The sequence below is a fragment of the Pelodiscus sinensis genome, chromosome 5 (genome assembly GCF_052426305.1).
Source record: "Pelodiscus sinensis isolate ZL-2025 chromosome 5, ASM5242630v1, whole genome shotgun sequence".
NCBI classification, from domain to species: domain Eukaryota; kingdom Metazoa; phylum Chordata; order Testudines; family Trionychidae; genus Pelodiscus; species Pelodiscus sinensis.
In genome coordinates this window covers 23,807,642-23,830,364 of record NC_143056.1, presented here as the reverse complement: position 1 = coordinate 23,830,364, position 22,723 = coordinate 23,807,642, and the positions used below count along the sequence as shown (strand labels likewise).

General features: G+C 44.7%; 1 protein-coding gene across 4 annotated transcripts in view; it reads left to right on the top strand.

Moving 5' to 3' along the window:
- The window catches only part of WDR25 (WD repeat domain 25), a 122,865-nt gene that overhangs the window by 54,411 nt on the left and 45,731 nt on the right, over nt 1-22,723 (top strand). For all 4 annotated transcript variants that reach the window (XM_075926566.2, XM_075926567.2, XM_075926565.2 and 1 more), the window contains exon 3: nt 12,411-12,558. In XM_075926566.2, the coding sequence (XP_075782681.2) occupies nt 12,411-12,558 (148 nt within the window). The remainder of the gene's footprint in view (nt 1-12,410; nt 12,559-22,723) is intronic.

The window sequence follows — 22,723 nt, the reverse complement described above, 5'->3', positions numbered from 1 at the left end:
ACTGTGGTCCATGGCCCGGTACTGGGCTGCGGGAAAAAAAATTCCGGGCCTAAGCGTGCCTGGTGGCTGCCGGCCCTTAGGCTGATTCGACCCATTCGGTCGAATTGGGCCCCAGGACCCTGCACCCGGAAGTGCCGGCGAGTTAAGAGTCGGGGCCCTGCTCCAGCGCTTTGTGGAGCTGAGTCTCTCCCCGGCTCTGCCTGGAGCGGGCCCCAGATCCCCCCCTGCCAGTCCCCCTGCGCATCCTCCCACCCCGCCTCCTGAGTGTCCCACTCGGCCCCGGACGTCCCTGCTGTGCACAGCTCCTCTTTGCCGCCTGCCATCCATGCGCGGCGTTGCACCTGGACGGGGAGGACGCCTGGGCATGACGTGATGTCACGGCCCGGGGTTTTGAAGCCCGCGGGAGGCACGTGGCGGGGCCCGGCTGCCTCCGGGGCCTGAGTGCAGACTCCGGCCCCGCAACGTGGAAGGAAAAGGTGGGGAACCGGATCATGCGGCGGCGGAGGCGAGGTGAGAGAGGAGAGGCGGGGGGGGGGGGAGGAGTTTGGGGGGGAGGGGAAGGCACCAAGGGACAGGGGTGCGGGAGAGAGAGACAAATGGCAGGGGGCCAAGTGCAGACCATGAGGGAAAGGGCAGGAGGGGCGGTGTCAGTGGGAGGGGGGACAGGGTGATGCTAGGAGAGGAGAGGAGAGGGGAAGGGCACTGGGGGCTGGAGCAGGAGGTGCTGGGAGAAGGCTTGAAAGAAGGAGTGGGCATGAGGAAGGTCAGGATGGAGCAAATTGTGTGTGAGGGCACAGAGGGGCAGGAGGGGAATGGGGCAGAGACTGGTGAGGGGGTGGGTATTAGGGAAAAAGAGGGCAAAGGGAGGCACCAGGAGGGTGCAGGGCTAAGGGAAGGTGCAGGTGCCAGGGGATTCTGGGGTGAGGAGGAGGGGAGAGCTGGCCACTGGAAGCAAAACTGGATGGGGGAATCAGGGCAGGCTGGGGAGATTGGGGGGCTGGTGGAAGCAGGGCTGCCGGGGGGTGTGAGGTTGGGGGCATAGAGCTGGCTGGGGAAGATGTGGGCGGGGTGGGAGAAGCGGCCGCTGGAAGGAGGGCTGGACGTGGGCAGTGGGGCTGGCCAAGGGAGATTGGGAGAAGAAGTGGGGGAGAACTGGCTGCCCGGGAGGGGGTTGGGGGAAGTGGGGCTGGCCAGAGGCGCAGCAAGAGGACCGGGAGGAGGAATGAATCGGCCTGCGGGGAGTGGGACTGACCCGACCCCGTTCCCCCCCACCCACAAAGCACGAGTTAGTCTGGCACAAGGATTCTACTGTCCCCCACCCCCTCCACACCCCTCGAGTAGTTGTGAACTATCTGGCTGGTAGACACACTCATGCAGCCTGAGCACATTTACCAGCCAGGCAGTTCGAAACTACAAATTGGTACATCTAGTAATAATACAACTTACCTACTGAGAAAATACCAGACATGTTATATGTCTGGTATTTTCTCAGTTTGTTTTTCATGTGTTTATATTTTTGGGCTGCAAAAAGCAGAACTGAAAAAAAAGGGTTCCAATTAAAGTAAAATGTTTGGGAAACCCTGGTCTAACCAGCTTTCTGTCTGTCTTACAGCCCATTTTTCCAATCCATATTCCTTAACTTGCTGGCAAGAATATTGTGGATGACCATATCAAAAGCTTTGCTAAAGCTGGCACTGGGAGATTTAGGAGGACCAGAAACAACTTATTTGAATATTCATCATTTGATTGAGTATGCAATTGAACATTATTGGTTCTCCAAAAGTTCGTGAATGGATTTACTGGTCCCCATGTCAAAAAATTTGGGAACCCCTGTTATAGGGTATGTCTACACTACAGTGTTATTTCGAAATATTTTATTTTGCAAGTTATTTTGGAATAGATTATTTCAAAATACAGGCAGTCCCCGGGTTACTTACAAGATAGGGACTGTAGGTTTGTTCTTAAGTTGAATCTGTTTGTAAGTTGGAACTGGCTGAAACTGATCAGTTTCAACAGCGGCTGAATCTGGACGCCAGTTCTGACTTACATACAGATTCAACTTAAGAACCCCAGGCATCCCCAAGTCAGCTGCTGCTGAAACTGATCAGCAGCTGATTCCAGGAAGCCTGGGGCAGCGGCTTCCTGTAGTCAGCCACTGGTCAGTTTCAGCAGCGGCTGACTTGGGGACGCCTGGGGCAGAGCAGCTGGGGTGCTGCTGGGTTGGTCCAGTAGCGCCGCCGCTCCTCGGCGCTACTGGACCAACCCGGCAGCACCCCAGCTGCTCTGCCCCAGGTGTCCTGATTCAGCCACTGCTGAAACTGATCAGCAGCGGCTGAATCAGGACTCCTGGGGCAGAGCAGCTGGGGTGCTGTCGGGTTGGTCCAGTAGCGCCAAGGAGCGGTGCTGCGGGACCAACCGGCAGTGCCCCACCTGCTCTACCACAGGCCCGGGGCTTTGCTCCACGTCTCCCTGGTCTGCTGGGGGGAGCCACTAGCTGCGCCCCCCAGCAGACCAGGGACACGGGGAGCAAAGCCGCAGCGGCGGCGGGGTGCCGCGCCTCTGAGGCTTTGCCCTGGCAAAGCCTCAGAGGCGCGGGACCCCTCCGCCTCCCAGCTTTGCTCCAGGTGTCCCTGGTCTGCTGGAGACGGTCCCCAGCAGACCAGAGGCACTGGGAGCAAAGCGGCAGCGGCGGTGGAGTCCCGCGCCTCTGAGGCTTTGCCGCTGAGAGGACTCTGAATCGCATTTAAGGCTGGCTGGAACCAGTTCCAGCAGGGTACCAGGTCAGGACTTACTATGAGGGGCTGCTGCCTAAAGCCATCTGAGGTCTGTGCTTAAAAGGCTTCTACCCTGAGGAGAGCTTCTACCCTGAGGAGCACTAAGAGCCTTCCTGGTCTGCCCCACTGTGGACTTGTGCCTCATTCCTCCCTCACGTCCTTCTGCTTACCCCTCCCTAACCTCCCTTCCTGATGTAAAATAAAATACACGTATTTTCATGAACATAAACTCTCTTTATTTAACAAAACTGGGGGTGGGGGAAGGAATGAAACTCTGGTGAGACTGAGGAAAGGAGGCAGGAGAGGGAAGAAGAGAGGGTGGTAGAGGAGAGGGGGAAACCTGGGAGGAGGGAGCTGGAAGGGGGAAGCGAGAGGAAGCTCAGGGCTCAGGGTTGGGGGTCTCACTGGACCAACTTGATTGTCATGCAGACCTGCTCCTGGGTTCGCATATGGCCTTTGGTGGCCAGGCTGGCAGCTATGTGTTCCTCTGTCTAGTGTGGAGATCATGGACGTTGGGGGCATCCCCCCCAAACCTGAATAAGGTTCATGATCTCCACCCTGGACCAGCAAGGTGCCTGCCTTCTCCGGGCCCTGGCAGTCTCCTGGGAGCTGGCAGACTGCTCCTGGAGAGCGGTGGAAGACTGGCTGCCAGTGCCTTGCTGGCTCATGTTTTGGGGCCACTGTGTCAGGTGCAGTGACTGCTGGCTCTGGGCTGGCAGACTAGGTGCTGGCACAGGCGCTGTGGCCAGAGTCTACCCCTGTAAGGGCTCCAGGGAGAAGGGGAGGGAGAGAAGTATTCTTGGTGAGGCGGGAGTGGCCACCAGGGCACCCTGGGAAGGCTGGAGGCCTCCTATTTCAAAATAAGTGTCTACACAGCACTTATTTCGAAATAGCTATTTCAAATTTGGCGTTATACCTCGTAGAATGAGGATTACCAAATTCAAAATAAGTGCTCTATAACCTTACCAAATAAGGTTTGGCTGTGTAGATGCCAGGAAAGTTATTTCGAAATAACTTGGCTGTGTAGACATACCCATAGTGCCTTCTAGCAGTGTATTATACAACATAAGTAATATCTGTCGTGATGTTTATTCTCTAATCCTGTCCCCATGCAGTCAGTGAACTGTAGTATATGAAGGCACGGACTCGGGCTGGTGCAAGCATGAAATCATTTTATTGTAAGATTACAACTATCTTTATCAAACTTCCCAAAAGTCCACATCCTGCTTTTCGTAAACTGTGCTTCTTCACAGTCCCAAACACAGCATTCTCGAAGGTCGTTGAGTCAGGCAGATGTTGTTATTGTTGGCTCAGGACTCTTGCTTGGTTTCGTCCTTGGGATGCCCTGTCACGCGGCCAAAGCACTATATTTGTTGATTCTCTACATCTTCCCCTCTTTTATCCAAAGCAATACCATTAATAAGTAACAATGTCATCACACAAGCCTCAACTTTCTGAGCAGAACGAATACAAGAAAAAAGTAAAGAATTATAAAAAACACAATAAGAAGCCCACTTGCAAGTCCAATAAACACCCACATGCACAAATTTAATCCAGAAAACCACGTAGGATTAAGCCAAGATAAGTCAGATTGCAAAGTAGCAAAAACCTTTTGTGTGGTTAATTCTTGCAATTGCTGAATTTGGTTCTTTAATTGAGCATGCAAAGAATGAACATGAGAACGTAAAGAAACATCAAAGGCACCCTGCAAATGGTGTTTAACAAGGTTCCAATCATGAACTGATGAATTCCAGGGGAGGGATGTCACACAGAGACCTCTAGCAGTGTGCTCCCAATCACAATGCAGAGACAACCCAGTCTTTAAGGCTGCATGCCTATCACCAAGCCAAATTACTGCGGCTTCTAGGGCCTCAAGCCGCGCCAATATCTCTTCATCAATGGTCTCCTGCGTTTGGAACTCCAGTGTAACGTTTATTACAGTTTCCCCTACCATTTTTGCAGTCTTAACCGACTGAGTTAAAGAGGCAATAGCAGCAGTGGCAGAAGCAAGAATAATAATTGCTGACACGAGAGCAAAAATCAGCCACCCCAAAAATTGCTTTGTACGTCTACGAGTGTTAGTAATCTCCTCCTGCAGCAGCCTTGTAAGATGGCCTTCCCAGTCTCGTGTGAGATTAACAGGAATCCATAACTCAGGGCGTCGTTGAAGAGGGAACACAAAGGTTACATTATCACTCATGGAAATGCAGGTCTTATATCGCACCTCAGACAACATAACAGAATAACAAGAATGGGACAAATTACATCTCTTAAAACTTGCATTTTTTGCCAAGGCAAAAACATATGGATGCGAAGTACAAACCATAACACTATTATCTAGCTGCTTAATATAATTAGATGTATAATTCTCTAAAATCAAACTCCCTAAACTATAACCCATAAATGCTAACCCTATCCGCCACACCCCCTTATGTAACGTGGAGGCCGTGGCGTTATCCCCATTAGTAATAAATTGTAACACAGGACCTGCAGAGCCTCCCCCATGCCATGAAAGGCTATGATTATACTGGCCGAAGGGGACAGTGCGATTGTCCACTTTATCCCACAGCATACCGTGAGGGCCCCAATCCACAACCGTGCTGAATTCGCCCCGGAGTACCAGGGGGCTGCGTCCACGACATGCCTGCCAAACTGGTGCCGCGTCCGCTGATATACTCTTTATCATGCAGCGGGGCAAATCAGGGGCGTATGGCTCCCAAGAGTCATTACCGCTTCCGTGCATCCCGGGAATGCTCAGTAAGGTATAGTTAACCCTTCCGTCATGCTCCCGCGCCACTAGGTGCAACTGTGGCTGCACGGGCACACAACCTGAGTCATAAAGGGTAGAAAAGCAAAGCAGTGGGAGGTCAGTGACAAAGGTGACTGGTAACATTAACGACCTCGGTTTCTTGTTCCGCTGTAGGGGGTTCGACACCCCTCCCACCAATCGGTACCATTGTTACTGATGGGTGGTGAGGGATCCCACCACGTCACAGGCCTGAATACGGGGGGATCAATGATGTGCACCCAATACAATTGTGCTGTCACAGTATGCACACAGAAACCGCTCCACAGGAACCACAAAAATGCAGCGGTGTCCGTCATGGATTTGTCGCTACGGATCGGCAGCGGTCCCTTCATTCTCAAGTTGAATCTCTTGCGCTGATGGCGTACCAATCCTGGCTGGCTTAACAAATCGCACAGGAAGCCAATAGGGACCTGAGGGAAGAGAAACACAGGCATACCCACATCCCCACGTGATTAATGGTATGGGACCTTGCCACTGTCCGGATTCCAGGTGTCTGTAGTAAACCTGTGGCCGCTCCGGCCACGCAGAGTCTCTCCCAAAGTGGCGCTGTGCTGCCGTGAAAGACAAATCAGAAAGATTTAAAAGTTTAACACATACATAGCTTTGTACAAACGCTTCTGTGGGGTCATTCCCATTGGATTCCCCCTTTTTTGTTTATCAAGAAGGGTCTTGAGAGTGCGGTGCGTGTGTTCGACAATCGCCTGGCCCGTGGGGGAGTGTGGAATGCCTGTGGTGTGGCTTACACCCCAATCCTGCAAAAAGGACTGAACTTTGTGGGAGATATAAGCGGACCATTATCAGTTTTAATAGAAACTGGAACATCCATAACAGCAAAACAATATAACCAATGCCGAACAACATCACGAGCCTTTTCTCCCGCATGGGCAGTAGCAACAATAAGGTGGGAAAAGGTATCAACAGTAACATGTACATAGCGCAATCTGCCAAATTCGGAAAAATGGGTCACATCAGACTGCCAAAGTTCATTGGCCCATAGGCCTTGCGGGTTAACACCGCTAGGTACTGGTATGGTAGATAGACGCTGGCAATCTGGACAGGCGCGAACTATATCTTGCGCCTCCTGTTTAGTAAGGGAAAATTGCTGAGATAATGATCTAGCAGTCTGGTGAAAAAAATCATGTGAAAGTTGTGCTTGTTGTAACACATTGGGCCGGACAACTGGCATAGTCAGGGCATCAGCCACAGCATTACCCTCTGTGATGGGCCCCGGGAAAGTGGTATGTGAGCGAATATGGACCACAATGTACAGATGTGTCCGAGCCAATAAAAGGCGTGACAATTGCAAAAAGAGCTGAAAGAGGAAGCGATTATTGACTTCCTTGAGAAAGGAGCCCTCCAAACGCTGTACTATTACCAGACACATGTCGAATCTACAACAAGATTTAACTGTTCCTCCGAAAATAGTTCAAAAGCACGCACAGCCGCGGTGAGCTCAACAATTTGGGTTGAGCCTTGCACACGGAAAACGTCCGAGTTCCAGGGGGCATCATCGCCATCCCTCCACACAACTACGGCCTTGCCAGTGTTCCCTGAGCCATCAACAAATACAGTGCGTGCGCCAGGGAGGGGGATGTGAGAAAGCATGGTCCAGGGCTGCAGAGGCAGTTGTGGCAAAGATTGTAATAGCCGATGGCATGGCAAGGTGTACTCGATCCGCCCCAAGTAATCGGCCAGCGCAATCTGTAAGCTAAGGCTTTGAGACAGCCAAAAATCAAAATCAGCGCGTGTCAAAGGAATATGAAGGACAGAAGGATCTGCTCCGGTAAGTTGTTGGCAACGGACACGACCCTGAGAGATTAGAAGAGCCAGCATATCCGTTGCCGTGGTAACCGTTTTTGAAAAGGCGTGCGGAAGAAAAAGCCACTCCAAGGTGTGCAAAGATAAGTTTGGGGACATGGGACTGTTGTCCCACTGGCCAATCAATGAATAAGGCTGAAACATGTGGTAGATTGAAAACAGTCGAATTGGAAGGTACGCATCTCGGCGGTGACCAAAGGCCGTCTGTATTTTTTCCGCTATGCGCTGTAACGCGGCCACAGCTTTGGGTGTTAAAGCACGATGTGAGGACAAAGCAGAGTCGCCCCTCAAAAGTTGAAACAATGGAGTCAATTCTTCTGTAGTGACCCCCAAGGTTGGCCGAATCCAATTGATAGTACCTAAAAGTTTCTGTAGATCATTTAAAGTGGTGATAGACGTGGCAATTTTCAACAGCTGCGGGCGGATCTCAGACTCGTAAAGTTTCCACCCCAGATATCTCCAAGGGGGCACAGTTTGAACTTTCTCCTCAGCGATACACAATCCATATCGTCGCAACAGTCGAGAAGCCAAATCATATAAAGCCTGTAGGACCGCTTGATCAGCAGTGGCAAAAAGAATGTCGTCCATATAATGGTATATAATGGCCTGTTGGTGGCGGTTTGGAGCCTATCCAAAAATGACACACAGAATTCCTGGGGGCCTTGGCGGACCGTAACAAAAGATGTGTCCCTTCGGCCCGCATCAGGGACCTGTCATAAGGCTCGAAGGGTCAGTGATGTGGCTTGCATAAATACCAAGCGATTCATCTGAGCCTGAGCCTGGGGAGTAGCATATTGGCTCTGCCCTATAAGTTCATCCATGCCAATGTTTACCCCATTGGTAATATTATCCATAACTTGCGACGTAACACCGTCACGATACTCGGTGTCCCAAACTGCATACTGCGCCGGGCTAAGTAGCAGGCGTAATAGCACGCGCCAATCATGCGGGACCATAACATATGACTCCGAAATAGCCACAACCAAATTCATCGTATAAGAAGACTGTAATCCATAATCCTTCACAGATTTGCGTAACTCTTTTACGAGTTCATATGGCAAAGCCTCATATCAGGCGGGCCGTTGGGGCTCATATACAATTGGAAAAGCCTGTAGAAGCTGCACATCTCCTCGCTGAAGAGCCTCACGTCGGCATTCAGATAAAACCCCTGCCTGCTCATTATGCGAGGGCGCCGCCAAGGGGGGCCCATATGGAGTGACTGTGTGGCTTGCGGACCTGTATGAAGAAGCAGGAGCTAATGCTGGGGCAAAAGGCGGAGGGGCTACAATCGAGGACCGAGAAACAGCTTGTAGCCTCTGAGTCTGTAAAATTTGCTCTGCCGTCGGCGCAGATGCCACCAGGGCCTTGACGGGCTCGAGCGGCGGGTACGAGTCAGACCCTACGCCGACCGCCGCTGTCCCTGTGTCAAAGGGGTTCACGGGCCCGCCGTCCTCAGATTTACTGTCCTCAGGGCCGAGGCACAAGTTGTCAGGCTCCGGGGAGACCGGGACCGTGGTGTACACTGGCTCACAATCCTCCCTGGGGGGTTTTGGGGGAGGGGACGAGGGATCCTCTGGGTCCTGATATAGCCTGGGATCAAATGTTGCCGACGCTTCCTTCAGGACCTGCTCGGCGGGATGCAATGCCCGTATGGCTGTATAAACAGTTCGCCACGTTACTATGATCCCTTTGGGGAGGAATAATGCAAGATGTTCAGAGGTTCTCAATTCCTTGCCCACCTTCTCCCAGAAGGTCAAATCATAAGAACCCCCTTCCGGGAACCACGGGCAATGGTCTCGTATCCAAACCAACAGCTGAACCAGCTGTACAGGGGGAACCTTAAACCCCTGTTCCTTCACAATGCGCTGAAGATCTCAAGCTGCAGTTTTTGCTCTTTCGTGGCAGACTGCCCCATACTGTTATTCTGTCCGCGGCTGCTCACCTGTTCGTCCTACGAATGGTGATGTCAGTAATTTCGTGAGCTCTTCTCAACAACTTATCCTCCGTCCAGCTGCGGATACACCACCAGTTCGAATCACTCGTTCACTTCAAGCCCTGTATCAGGCGCCATTTGTGGTGTATGAAGGCACGGACTCCGGCCGGTGCAAGCACGAAATCGTTTTATTGCAAGATTACAACTATCTTTATACCCTCTCAAACTTCCCAAAAGTCCACATCCTGCTTTTCATAAACTGTGCTTCTTCACAGTCCCAAACACAGCATTCTTGAAGATCGTTGGCTCAGGACTCTTGCTTGGTTTCGTCCTTGGGATGCCCTGTCACGCGGCCAAAGCACTATATTTGTTGATTCTCTACAGTGAACTATCTTGTTTTGGTAGGTTTTTAAAAAAAATTGTATATTTATTTTAGTGAAATTCTCTGTGCACTGGGGCAGTATGTGCTGTGGTTTGGGATGGCTTTTCATTATTGGGGAATTCATTTCACAGTTTTGAAAGAATGTTCTCTCTCTCCTGACATTGAAAAGAAGTCGTTTGTGTTGCGTCCCATACCTCCTGATATGATCATCACCAGGGCTCAACAAATAATGTAATCTACTCGCCCATGGCGGAATAGCCGGCGCAGAGCGATCTGCACAAAACCGCGTGGCTGGCGAGTGGGGCTCACTGCCGCTTGGTGAGCCCTGGTCATTGCTCTTTTCTCAGGAGACCCAATTAAGTCTCACATGCTTCCAAACCTACTGAGTCTAGGCACAGTGTAGTCACTGTTTCTAGTTCTGGCATCAGGTCCACACTATAGGGGAAGATTGGCTTAAGGTAGGGAATTCCAGCTATGTAGAAAATGTAGCTGGAGTCAAGCTGATGTATCTTAAACTGAGCTTCAGTTCTTTTCTTACAGCAGGAGGTTGATGGGAGAAATGCTCTCACTAACATCCCTTACTCCTCACAAGTAGGAGTACTGGCACTAATGGGGGCATTTTCAGTGTTTGATTTAGCAGATCTTTACTAGACCCTCTAATTCAAACTCTGGAAGATCTACTGCCTTAGCATGGCTCTTCCTGCAAGTGGAGATGTGGCCAAGAACTCTAGGAGAGACTCCAAGACTCAGACCTGTCTTTGACTCCCTTCCTTGTGATGCGGGTTACTGCCATTCTAGAACTCAAAATCAATGTATGTGATCTCCTGAGCCCTAACAGTCTTTAGTACACCCTCCCCCACCAAGTACAAAAAAGCTGTGGGCACTTCAGACTTCTAAGTAAGCCTCTTTGAAGCAAACATGATAGGAAAGAAAGGAACACAGGCTTAGCAAAGGAATTTTATAACTATGCCGTCAACCTTTTAGGATAGGCATTGTACCTCCTGCTCTCGCACTCCTACAAGTCTTACATGTGAGAATTGATTACTCTGTACAAAACAGAATCATATCCTATAAGTAAGCCTCTCTTTCTCTGCCTCTTTCTTTCCCTGTGGCTACTGTGAGAGTCTGTCTCCTCTATCCCCTGCCTTTCCATGTTATGAAAAACAGTCCCTTTCCAGGGACTTCCCATTTTCGTAGCACAACCAAACACTGACCTTGCTTTAAGTTAGGATAAGAGGAAGCTGCATGCCAAATTTGGGGGCCCTAGCTCTTACACTTGAGGAGGAGTTCTTCAACAAACAGGCTCACAGACACATACAGACACACTAAAATATATAGAGAGATTTATGAATTTGATTTTTTCTTACAGCTTAGCATTCCTAGTTAATGCTATAAAAAGAAAAAGACAACCAATCAGGTGTTGACATTTGCCGCATTTATTTTGCTTTTAATGAGCATTTAATTGTCTTAAATATAGAAATATAATTAACTGTATCTTACTAATTAATAATTGAATACAGTGGAGTTATTTGACTGTAAATGAGGAAAGAATTTGGCTTTCATGTTTCTGAGATGTTAAATTCTTTGAGGCAGGGACTGTGTCTTTTCTATATTATGTAAATTGCTTAGCACATGTTAACCATTTTATAAATAATAATGCAGATCAAGGCTTAGAAAATGAGTAGTTAATTAGGGTAGAAAGAATAACGACTTGGTGAGTTCACAGGCCATTTTTGTTTGAAATATTCAGCAAGGTTTAGGCTATGTCTAAAATGCAATCTTAAGTCAAGTTATGATAGGTCAAGTTACAGTCATTGCATTAATTAATGCAGTGGCTGTGTTAATTACTTCAGTGTCTGTGTACACACTACAGATGCTAAAATGTGTTTAGTTGTGTAATTATGTTATAAGGTTACATGTGGAGTGAGGGCAGGTGGCTCTTGCCTGTAGCCCCACACTGCTGCCTCTGTATCATGCTGTTGCACCGGCTTCCGCCTGACCCCTTCCCCACACTGCTGCCTCTGATGCATGCTGCTACACTGGCTCCTGCCTGGTCCCTCACCCACACTGCTGCCTCTGATATATAGGCAGCAGCATGTGAGGGGCAGGCGGCTCTGCGGGAGCCAGTGTGTGCAGAGAGCTGGCTTAAAAGCTGGCTCCCTGAGTGCTCTGGCTCCTGCCTGCCTCAAATCTGTTAAGGGTTGTTATAAAAAGGACGGGCATCAATTGTTCTCCATGTTCAGTAGAAGTAGTAATGGGCTTAATGTGTAGCAAGGGAAATTTAGATTGCATATTACAATTTTTTCCTGACTATAATAGTTGTTAAGTTCTTCAGTAGGCTTTGGGAGTTGGGGAAAGTCCATAATTTAATGTTTTTAAAAACAGTTTGGATACACATGTCAAGGATGGTCTAAGTTTACTTGGTCCTGCCTCAGTGCAGAGGACTGGACTAGTTAATTTCAAGGTCTTTTCCTACTGTATATTTCTTCTATTCTGTAAAAATATTTTCATAATTTAAGGGAGTGCAGTATTATTTTAATCCCGTCTTCATAGCAAAATCAAATCTGTTAAACTATACAAAGCTTTCTCAGCTGGGCTAATTGATTTGTTCTAATTTTTTTTTCAGAAGGCCAAATAACTTAATTACTGCTGTTTTTCAATTTATATTTAGAACTGTCCTTGTTTCTTTTTAAGGTCTGGAATGCTGTAGATACAGGCTGTTGTTTAAAAACGTACTCCTGCCACAGTTGTGCTGTTCGAACTGCTCAGTGGTCTTTGTGTGGAAGAAGAATTCTCAGTGGTGGCTTTGATTCTATGCTTAATTTAACAGATGTTGAAACAGGTAAAAGGTTTAAAGTTACATTTTTAATGCTATTTTTCAACTTTTGCCTGGATAGTGTGGCATGAGACTATTCTCCCATAAGAGCTTAAATCTCAAAATATCAAGGCCAAAATTTGGGTACTTAAATGTGGATATAATTAACTACACTTATGATACTTGAACAGGTGTGCTAATTTTCAGAGATATTGAACACCTAGAGCCCATTATTTTATATAAGTAGGACTCCATTTCAACAAAGTGCTGAAATTAGGTATAAAAGTCCATGCTTATTCGGAAGAGCATTAAGCACATATGCTTGACTTTGAAGTTGACATTATTGAAACTTACACATGAAATTAAGCATATGCTTAAGTGGCTTGCTAAGTAGGTATGGACTTAAGCATATGCTTAAAGTTAATTAAGTAGATAATATGCTTTGCTCAAGTGGTACCTAATTATTTGTGTAGGCTCCTAACTTTATTACTGAAAGTTTGAAAATTTTGGCTCAAACTCATTAAATAGTGATTTGTAGAGTCATGAACTTAAGGTTGGATTTCACTTTTGTTACCTCATTAGTCTTGTTTCTAAGGTGCCATTTTTTTCCATCAGGCTGCTTTAACAATTGGAAGGGCATATTTAGTGAGTCTTCCAGATCTTCCCACATTCTTTGTTTAGTCCATTATTTCATCAGTCCTGAAATGGAACCTATGCAGTTAAATCCTTGCACTTTCATGGAGCTTCATTGACTTCAGTGGGGCTCTGCATGAACACAGCATCCACCTGTGCCAAGGTAACTGTAAGAGTGGTACTTATAATAGCGCTTGCCTGCTGAAGAGAGACACTTTAATAAATCATGGCCATTTAATTTACATTGAAATATTATTTAACTGTTTTACAAAGTAATTTATTTAATGTGAATATAATTTTATATTTAAAGAGGCTATATTTATAAAGTCGCATCTGTCTAGTAGATTTTTTTTTTCCTGATGTAAAATGAAAAATGACCTTGTAAAACAAGTTCTGATGTCTTTTGGAGAGTAGAGTGGCTGCAGATTAAGCATGTAACAATCCTCTTCTAATGAATTAGGAATCTGGACAAAAGACTGAGAGAACTGTTTATACAAGTAATTAAAGAGAAAGTTCCTTTCCCTGCCATAGGAATCGATTTCCCAAGATTTGTCAAGCCACGTGATTTTAAATTCAGTCATGGCTATCAGGTGGTTGCTGTATACTAAGGGTACGTCTAGATTACATGCCTCTGTCGCCGGAGGCATGTAGATTAGGCTACCAGGCATAGGAAAATGAAGCGGCGATTTAAATAATCGCCGCTTCATTTAAATTTACATGGCTGCCGCGCTGAGCCGACAAACAGCTGACCAGCTGTTTGTCGGCTCAGCGCTGTAGTCTGGATGCGCGGGTGTCGACATCAAAGGCATTTGTCGACCACCCAGGTATGCCTCCTGGGATGAGATATACCTGGGTGGTCGACAAATGCCTTTGATGTTGACACCCGCGCGTCCAGAATACAGCGCTGAACCGACAAATAGCTGATCAGCTGTTTGTCGGCTCAGCGCGGCAGCCATGTAAATTTAAATGAAGCAGCGATTAGTTAAATTGCCGCTTCATTTTCCTATGCTTGGTAGCCTAATCTACATGCCTCTAGCGACAGAGGCATGTAGTCTAGACGTACCCTAAGACAGTAAAACATATCTAGTACTGAAATATTGACAATCCTGGAGTATTCAAGCTTCACACAAGTATAAATGAGTTTGCCTGGATGGAATTGTGTAGTTAATGTATCAAAATTTTAATTTCAAATAGACTTTATTGTGTCATCCTTTCTCCCGAGTCTCATTTCAGTATTTTTTTTTTTCATTTTCATTCTAATTTAAAACTAACTGTAACTCTAACTGAACCTAATGAGCTTAAATTCCTGTGCAAGCTCAGGAAGTTATGCATATAATGACTGCTATTGCTAATGGGAATTTGACACAAAGTATATTTATTCCAGAGCGCTAAATCAATATGGATGAAATCTCTGTCTTATAAAATGTCAATACAAATTCCTAAGAGATATAATTCTTAGATTATATAGTAATATTTTGTGTCTTCTGGCTGCTTGACTTACAGAACTACCATGAATCAATGTTTAAATAGAATTCTTTCTTGAATTAATTATTTTTAGTATTTCTTTTGCCTGTAAGGGTAATTTGAATATTAAAATATTGCCAGCATTTAAGACCCTGGCAGAATGAGTGGCAAATGAGCTGATTTAAAGCTCAGTATGCCAAGTGGAAATGGTATACTTCTAATCTGTTAGGATTTATGAATCTCCGGTATCTTGTAAGGGCCTCATTTTAGGAGTCGGTAGCACCTGTAGCTCCTGGTGACTTCAGTAATGGTGTCCGTACTTAGAACCTCTGAACATACCAGGCCCAAGATGACTAATAAGCCTCCAAAATAGTATACATCCAGCCCAAACTTCCCATTTTCCCACAGCTGTAAAGTTATCCTTGTTCTCTCCTACATTTAGTAACTCTTTCAGAGAGCCGCGAGGAGTCCTGTGGAACCTTATAGACTAACTGAAGTGTTCGAGCATAAGCTTTCGTGGGCAAAGACTCACTGCGTCAGATGCATGTCTTTCAGAGAAACAGGTCAAGTAGTTTGCAGCTGGAATCCAAATCAGACTGATATAAAAAGTCTCATTTCCATTTGAAAATACTAAGCCAGTTATTAGGATCAGATCTGCATTAATTCACTGAACCATTCACCCCTCCCTATTCTTCATTACTTCTCAGATTTCATCTTAGATTAACTGCTGATAGATGTTACAACTACGTCTTCATAAAAGTGACTCATTCTTTTTGGGGCTAGTGTTCTTAATTATCTTTCCTTGCTAGGTTGAACTCACTGTCACTACATTTAAATATAGTGAATGCACACCCATGGTGCCATATAAATAATAATGCCACCTGCAATTAGCAGCTTAGCCCTAAACTCTGTTCTTTGTACTTCGTTCTTGCCATTTTGCTTTTTTCCAACTATGTGTATTAAACTTTAATCTCTTCTGTCCTCATTTTCAGTACAGTTTCTGTGTGTGTAAATTGCTATGTTTATGTAGAGGAAGGGAGTATAGCCCAAAATTGTTTTCATCATGTAGATTCCTTTTTTTAAAGCTGTAGAAGAGAATTAGCTTTAAAAAAATCCAGTACATTTATATTATATTGGCCCTTTGGAAGGTTTTTTTGATATTTTATTTTTTCCTTGGATCTAATATTCTTCTACCCTTTATTTTATACCTGTTCTTTTGAAAACGTTAGTATTCTTAGAATATAATGAATCAATGTTATAAATTAAAATTCAAATCCTTGTATGTCAAATGTATTAGCATTTCATATTTATTCTTATTTTCAATATTACAGTCTTTCTGTCTTGCAAGCTACTGAAAAATGCAAAGGGCGAAATCCTCATCCTGTTGAAGTCAGAGAAGTGGGGATTTCACCTAAAAAAATATAAAGAACAAAACGTTGTATATTCATGTTTAGTACAAAGCTCTTCTTTAGAATGACATCTAAATTAGTCTATTAATAATGAAAAACTATGTTCATCTTTAGTTTATTGAAACAAAATTTAATGTTTAAAAATAATTTGAGTTGGGGCAAATTAGTATTGCTAATGGCACACCCACAAAAATCTGTTGGCAGTCTTGTAACGTCCTCACAGACAAATATTTTTGGTCGAATACAGTACTTTATTACAAGAAGTTGATAAAGTTGACACCACTTTGGGTGAGATAAGCTTCTTTATTACAAGAAGATAACATGCCAATTAAGTCTCTAGAAATCTTGTTATTAATTTTATATATAGCCATTGATTTACCACTTGAATCTCTGGTCTTTGGTAATAAACTTATTCTTATTTACACTTTAAATATATCTGTGTGTTTAGTAGAATTGTGTTCAAAGATCTAACTAACAACTTGGTGTTTACTGTTCTTTGGGAACAGGAGGCCAAGTAACTCTGTGAGGCTACATCTAGACTACAAGCATCTTTCAAAAAAAGAGCGTCTAGACTACAACCAGTACTTTCAGAAACGCAAGCCGCTTTTTCGAAAGAGAGCACCCAGGCAGTCTGGATGCTGTCTTTCGAAAAAGCACAGTTTGCATTACATAGCCCCTTTTTTCAAAAGAGCACTTTTGAAAAAAGAGAACTTTTGAAAAAGAGCACTTTTGAAAAAAGGCGTTATTCCTCACTAAACGAGGTTTTCCATGGTCGAAAAAACTGTCGCATTCTTTCAATTTACTTTCAGAAGAACGTGGCAGCAGTCTAGATGCAGGGGAAGTTTTTTTTTAAAAAGGCCACTTTTTTTTTTCCAAAAACCCCTATACTCTAGACACACCCTGAGTGGTCAGTGGAATAGGGACTAGACTTTACAGGGAATGCTCTGAACACTTGGGGGTTGATGTATGCCTATTGCTTACCTATGAGGAAAGTGAGGGTAGTGTTTGTGTTGCCAGAGGTTGATGGTTTTAGGGAGCTGACCCACAAGAGGCACAGATGAGACTTTCCTCACACTAAGGACAGTTAGGGGGTGGATGTGTATCCCTGGAGGGTGTCATTGTGTCCATAAGGGAATTTTTTTCCTAATTCAAATGTCAGTGATTGGTTTCTGCCTGAAGCATGAGGGTTTATTAATTTTGGAGATTCTGTATTTTAGAGGTTTTTTAAATTTTGGTTCTAAAATTGTTTGCTTTTTCACATCTGAATTTTGCCCATGCTAAGTTGAGTTTTGTGTGCTCAAACTGAATTTGTGCACACAAATTGAATATGTCCACATAAATCAAAGTGATGTTACGTGCCAAAATATTGATGTGGAAAATTGCAAAGACCTGTAGAGAGAATGTGTTGACATTGCTTGGAAATTTGGCTTTGTGCATGTACAAGATGCATTATATTTACTAACCAACTTCAGATTTTTCTTAGGTGCCTATTACCAGGTACTTTTGTGCTAAATTAATAATATTGATTGTGTGGATATGAGGAGTCTGTCTGTGGGAGACTAAAGAGACAATGGAGAAGAGAAGGAAAAGGAGAAAAACGTTACATTAACTGATGCATTGTAGTGCTATTAAAAGTAATTTGAGCTTCTGAGAGGAAAGCGACAATATAACAGAATACAGTAATTGCAAAGTATTATACATAGTACATTTGAAGGGGATAGAGAGCTTTGCATTTGTTGACATAGAAATCCCGTCATTGCTTCAGGAAATGGAAATGATGGACATGAGATAATATATAGACTAATCTTGCAGTTTTTATGCAAGCAAAACTCCCTCTTTATTTAATGGAAGTTTTGCTCATGTAATGGCTATAGGATGGAGACCATAGGACAGGGAGGAGGTTCAACTGATGATGCAAAGAAAATAAATGAAGAGTTCACTCCTACTTTAGTGAGGTTCAAAATAGAGTGTTTGCTTTAATTTTTTTAACTCAGTCGGTCAAAAGTTATCCATTAGTCTGATTTCAAAATGATAGGCTCTGATTTTAGCATGGCTTTTTTAAAAATTGTCATTCATATATTGTAAAATAAGGGCTTGATCCCATAAGCACTTAAATAGGAATTCTCAAGGTTACTCATGTGACTAGTCCCATCGACTTCTGTGGGTATATTCACGTGAGTAAAATTAACTGTGTACTTAACCTTTTGCAAGATGAAAGACTAATACTGTGCTGTAAGTTTTAGATTTTTTTGTAAAAATACAGTTGATCTGCTTTATTACTCATTGTCAGTGTTTCTTAAATACACTTTTGTTATCTTTCCAGAATTTTCAACGGTATACAAAATATACAGAATGGTTATATAAAAAAGGCAATTCTGTCATTTTTCAGGAATATGTTTCAATGAACAAATTACACCCTTGTGCAGTGAATGCAACCATAAACGTAATTAATAACATTTCTTACACACAAATTTACTGTAAATGAGTGAAAAATATGTTTTCCATAAGATCTCTAAGGTTGCTTATTTCTGTTTTACACTGCCCTACTTCAGATATAGTTTTTCATTATAAAAATGAAACTCTTCTGTTTGTTCTAGTAATAATTTGCAAAACCTTTCCATACTCCAGGAATCAGAGAAAATATTTTTGTTGTTCAGTCGCTCTTTGCAACTACCTATTTTTCGTTTCCTCTCTTCCCCTGTTAACAGTTGAGTTGATCTATAATTTACATAAACATAGCCACATATTCTATGAATGCATCAAAGGCTATGTTTCCAGAAAGTTAGCAATCAACTTTTAAAATAGTTCTCTGTAGAATGTGTATTACTACTCCTGTATATCACTTATTATTTACGTCTCATACACTTTTTAAACTACTAGCCATTATTTTTAGATGTAATTCATATGGTCAGCAAACTTTAGTAGGCTATTACTATTTTTCTTTATATTTCTATACCTGTGTGTATATGCACAGCCATAGAAAGACACACACACACAATTTGTATATCACTGAATATTTATATATTAGTATAAGTCAAAAGGAGTACTGTAATCACATATATAGAATTCCGGAAAAAATAACATTGTTTACAAGCCTTGGGTACCATTCAGTCTTTCATATTATGGTAGAGACAATGCTCCATGATGTTCAGAAGTACTTTATTAAGTGCATTTCAGATTGCCTAACATAGCAGTGACATTACAGCTCATTAATTTAATATGCACCTCCCTCATAGATACCAGGGCACTCAATACCCTAGTTTGTGCTACTAAGATTACATCTAACTTTAAAGGGAAATGTAGGTTATATAAAGTAGTTTTAAAAAAATTGATAGGTTTTGTTGCTTGTTTTATTTTATAAAGCTTTATAGAGTCCCTTGGGGTATGTCTACACTAGAAAGTTAGTTCGAACTAACGGACGTTAGTTCGAACTAACTTTCCTATGCGCTACACTAGCGCTCCGCTAGTTCGAATTTGAATCGAACTAGCGGAGCGCTTAGTTCGAACTAGGTAAACCTCATTTTACGAGGACTAACGCCTAGTTCGAACTAGCTAGTTCGAACTAAGGGCTGTGTAGCCCTTTAGTTCGAACTAGTGGGAGGCTAGCCCTCCCCAGGTTTCCCTGGTGGCCACTCTGGCCAACACCAGGGAAACTCTATGCCCCCCTCCCGGCCCCGGACCCCTTAAAGGGGCACGGGCTGGCTACGGTGCCCGTGCCAGGTGCAAGCCTGCCAGCACCCAGCTAGCAGACCCTGCACCTGGCACGGCACAGAGCCACCCACCCGATGCCCCCCAGCCCACCCCCTCTTGCCGGGACCAGGCTGGCGGCTCCCGGGAGCTTGCCCTGGACCGCAAGAGGCGGGCACCTTCCTGGGCTAGTGCGGACATCGTGGACCTCGTCCACGATCTCCGCACTAGGCACAGGAAAGTGGCCGTCTAGGGCAGGAGAGCTGCCAGCCTGGCCACCCAGGACCAGGTGTGCATGAAAATCAAGGGGGTCCACTGAGACCCCCGACACTGAGCCCTGAGCTTACAATGGCCGTACTGGGTCAGACCAAAGGTCCATCTAGCCCAGTAGCCTGTCTGCCGACAGCGGCCAACCCTAGGGACCCTGGAGGGGATGGACCGAAGACAATGACCAAGCCATTTGTCTCGTGCCATCCCTCTCCAGCCTTCCACAAACTTTGGGCAGGGACACCACTCCTACCCTCTGGCTAATAGGACTCCATGGACCCAACCTCCATGACTTGATCTCACTTCCCTTTAAACTCTGTTCTAGTTGTAGCCTTCACAGCCTCCTGCAGCAAGGAGTTCCACAGGTTAACTATTTGCTTTGTCAACAACAACTTTCTCTTACTAGTTTGAAGCCTGCTACCCATTCCTTTCCTTTGGTGTCCTCTAGTCCTTCTTTATGGGAACTCATGAAGAACTTTTCTGAATGCACCCTCTCCACCCAACCCCTGCTTTTATAGACCTCTATCCTGTCCCCCCTCCGTCTCCTCTTTTCTAAGCTGAACAGTCCCAGTCTCTGTAGCCTCTCTTCATCTGGGACCTGTTCCCAACCCCTGATCATGTTAGTTGCCCTCCCCTCTCCCAGCCTTTCTCTTCCCCTCTCCCACCTCCTTTTCCCAGTCTCCCCCAGTTTTTTTCAATAAAGACAGAGTCAATGTTGGAAGAAACGTTATCTTTATTTTGTACATCAATAAGAAGGGGGGCTAGGGAAGGGCAAGTGGAAGGAGGTGAGGGAGGAATGGGGTACGAGCCCCCGATGGGGAGGACTGGGCTGGCTCTGCGGGCTTCTGGGGGTGGAAGCTCTCCTGCAGCCCCCCAATTACTCCCTCTCCCCAGATGGCAGCCTGCGGCAAGTGCAGCCGGGCTGATGGCCGAGTGGTGTGATGTGCCCAGTGTGGGCACTCAGGGCACTCCAAGCCAGAACTTCTTTGCAAGTGGGGCACCCCTTAGAACTGTGTGTCCGGGGTGGGGGTCGGGACCCTTTAAGCGCAGCCCTCGGCTAGCCTGAGACAGTATCTCCATGCTCTAAGTCCTCCTTTTATGCCCTGCCGGCACTGCTTCCGGCCATCATTAAGCCCTGTTCAGAGTCCACTCAATGTGGACTTACTAGTTCGAACTAGCAAAACGCTAGTTCGAACTAGTTTTTAGTTCTAGATGCGTTAGTTCGAACTAGCTTAGTTCGAATTAACTAATTCGAACTAAGTTAGTTCGAACTAGCGCTGTAGTGTAGACGTACCCTTGGGTAGTAATACTTTGCACTACCAAGTGGGAAACGTAGTTCTGCTGCCATAGTTTGTTTATTATTAATTATTTTTTATTTGTGAGAGTGTCCATTTTAGAAGCCACCGGTGATAATCCCAGCAGGATTGTTATAGCCCTCCATCTTTATTATAAAGATAGAATAGTGTGCAGTTTGCTGAATTGGAATCATTCAGCTGATACCTCAGAAAATGGTGGCATGATTTTTTAAAAGGCACTCAGTGCCTTTGAATGAAGCCCCAAGACTTTTTAATAGTAGGATTTTGTCTTTTTCTCCTTGACAAAACATTTTCCTCACAGCCATTGCTGAATAGTAACATGCTGAAATACTGTTTATCTATAACCCTACACTTGAGATGTGACCACTTTTCATTGGTTTTGTATGCAAAGTATGTAAAGTGCTTTGGAAAGAAAAAGGATGAAAATAATATTTAGTTTTTCTGAAGAGTGTTCAGCTTCTTAGCTGGAAAAACCTGTACAGCATACCCAATATTCACATTTTAGGTTCATTTAAAGGTTAAAAATGTTAATGTCCATCTGGATAGCTAGATGATAAGCCTTTATCTCCTTTAATAGGATTTTTAAGATGTAGAAAATACAAGACACTCCCAGGTAATATATTTCCAAAAATGTTACCCTAGTATTCAACATTGTAATATGCCATTTGAAATAACTCACCACAAGTGATATTTCCAGTTGTGTTGAGCTTTAGGCCAATTTTGCTCCCACTGAAGACAATGAGAGTGAAGTGGGTTTGGCCCACGAAAGTTCATCACCTAATAAACCATCTTGTTAGTCTTTCAAGTGCTTCATAGTCCTGTCTTTTGTTTCAGCAAGACCAGACTAACATGGCTACATCTCTATTATTATTAATCTTAGTGAGAGCAGTTAGGTAAGATCCACTCCATGTGCAGCAGCAGTCAAAAAGCATACAGAATGTTGGGAATCATTAAGAAAGGATAAATAATAGTACAGAAAAATCATATAGTCTCTATATAAATCCATGATACACCCACATCTTGAATACTACATGTAAATGTAGAATAGTGATAGAAATGTAGCCGTGTTAGTCTGGTGTAGCTAAAACAAAATACAGGACTATGTAGCACTTTAAAGACTAACAAGAAGGTTTATTAGATGATGAGCCTTCGTGGGCCAGACCCACTTCCTCAGATCAAATAGTGGAAGAAAATAGTCACAACCATATATACCAAAGGATAAAATTAAAAAAAATGAACACATATGAAAAGGACAAATCACATTTCAGAACAGAAGGGGGATGCGGGGGGGGGGGGGGGGGAAGGAAGGTGAATGCCTGTGAGTTAATGATATTAGAGGTGGGGAATAACTCACAGACATCTACCCTTCCCCACCTCTAATATCATTAACTCACAGGCATTCATCTTCCTTCCCCC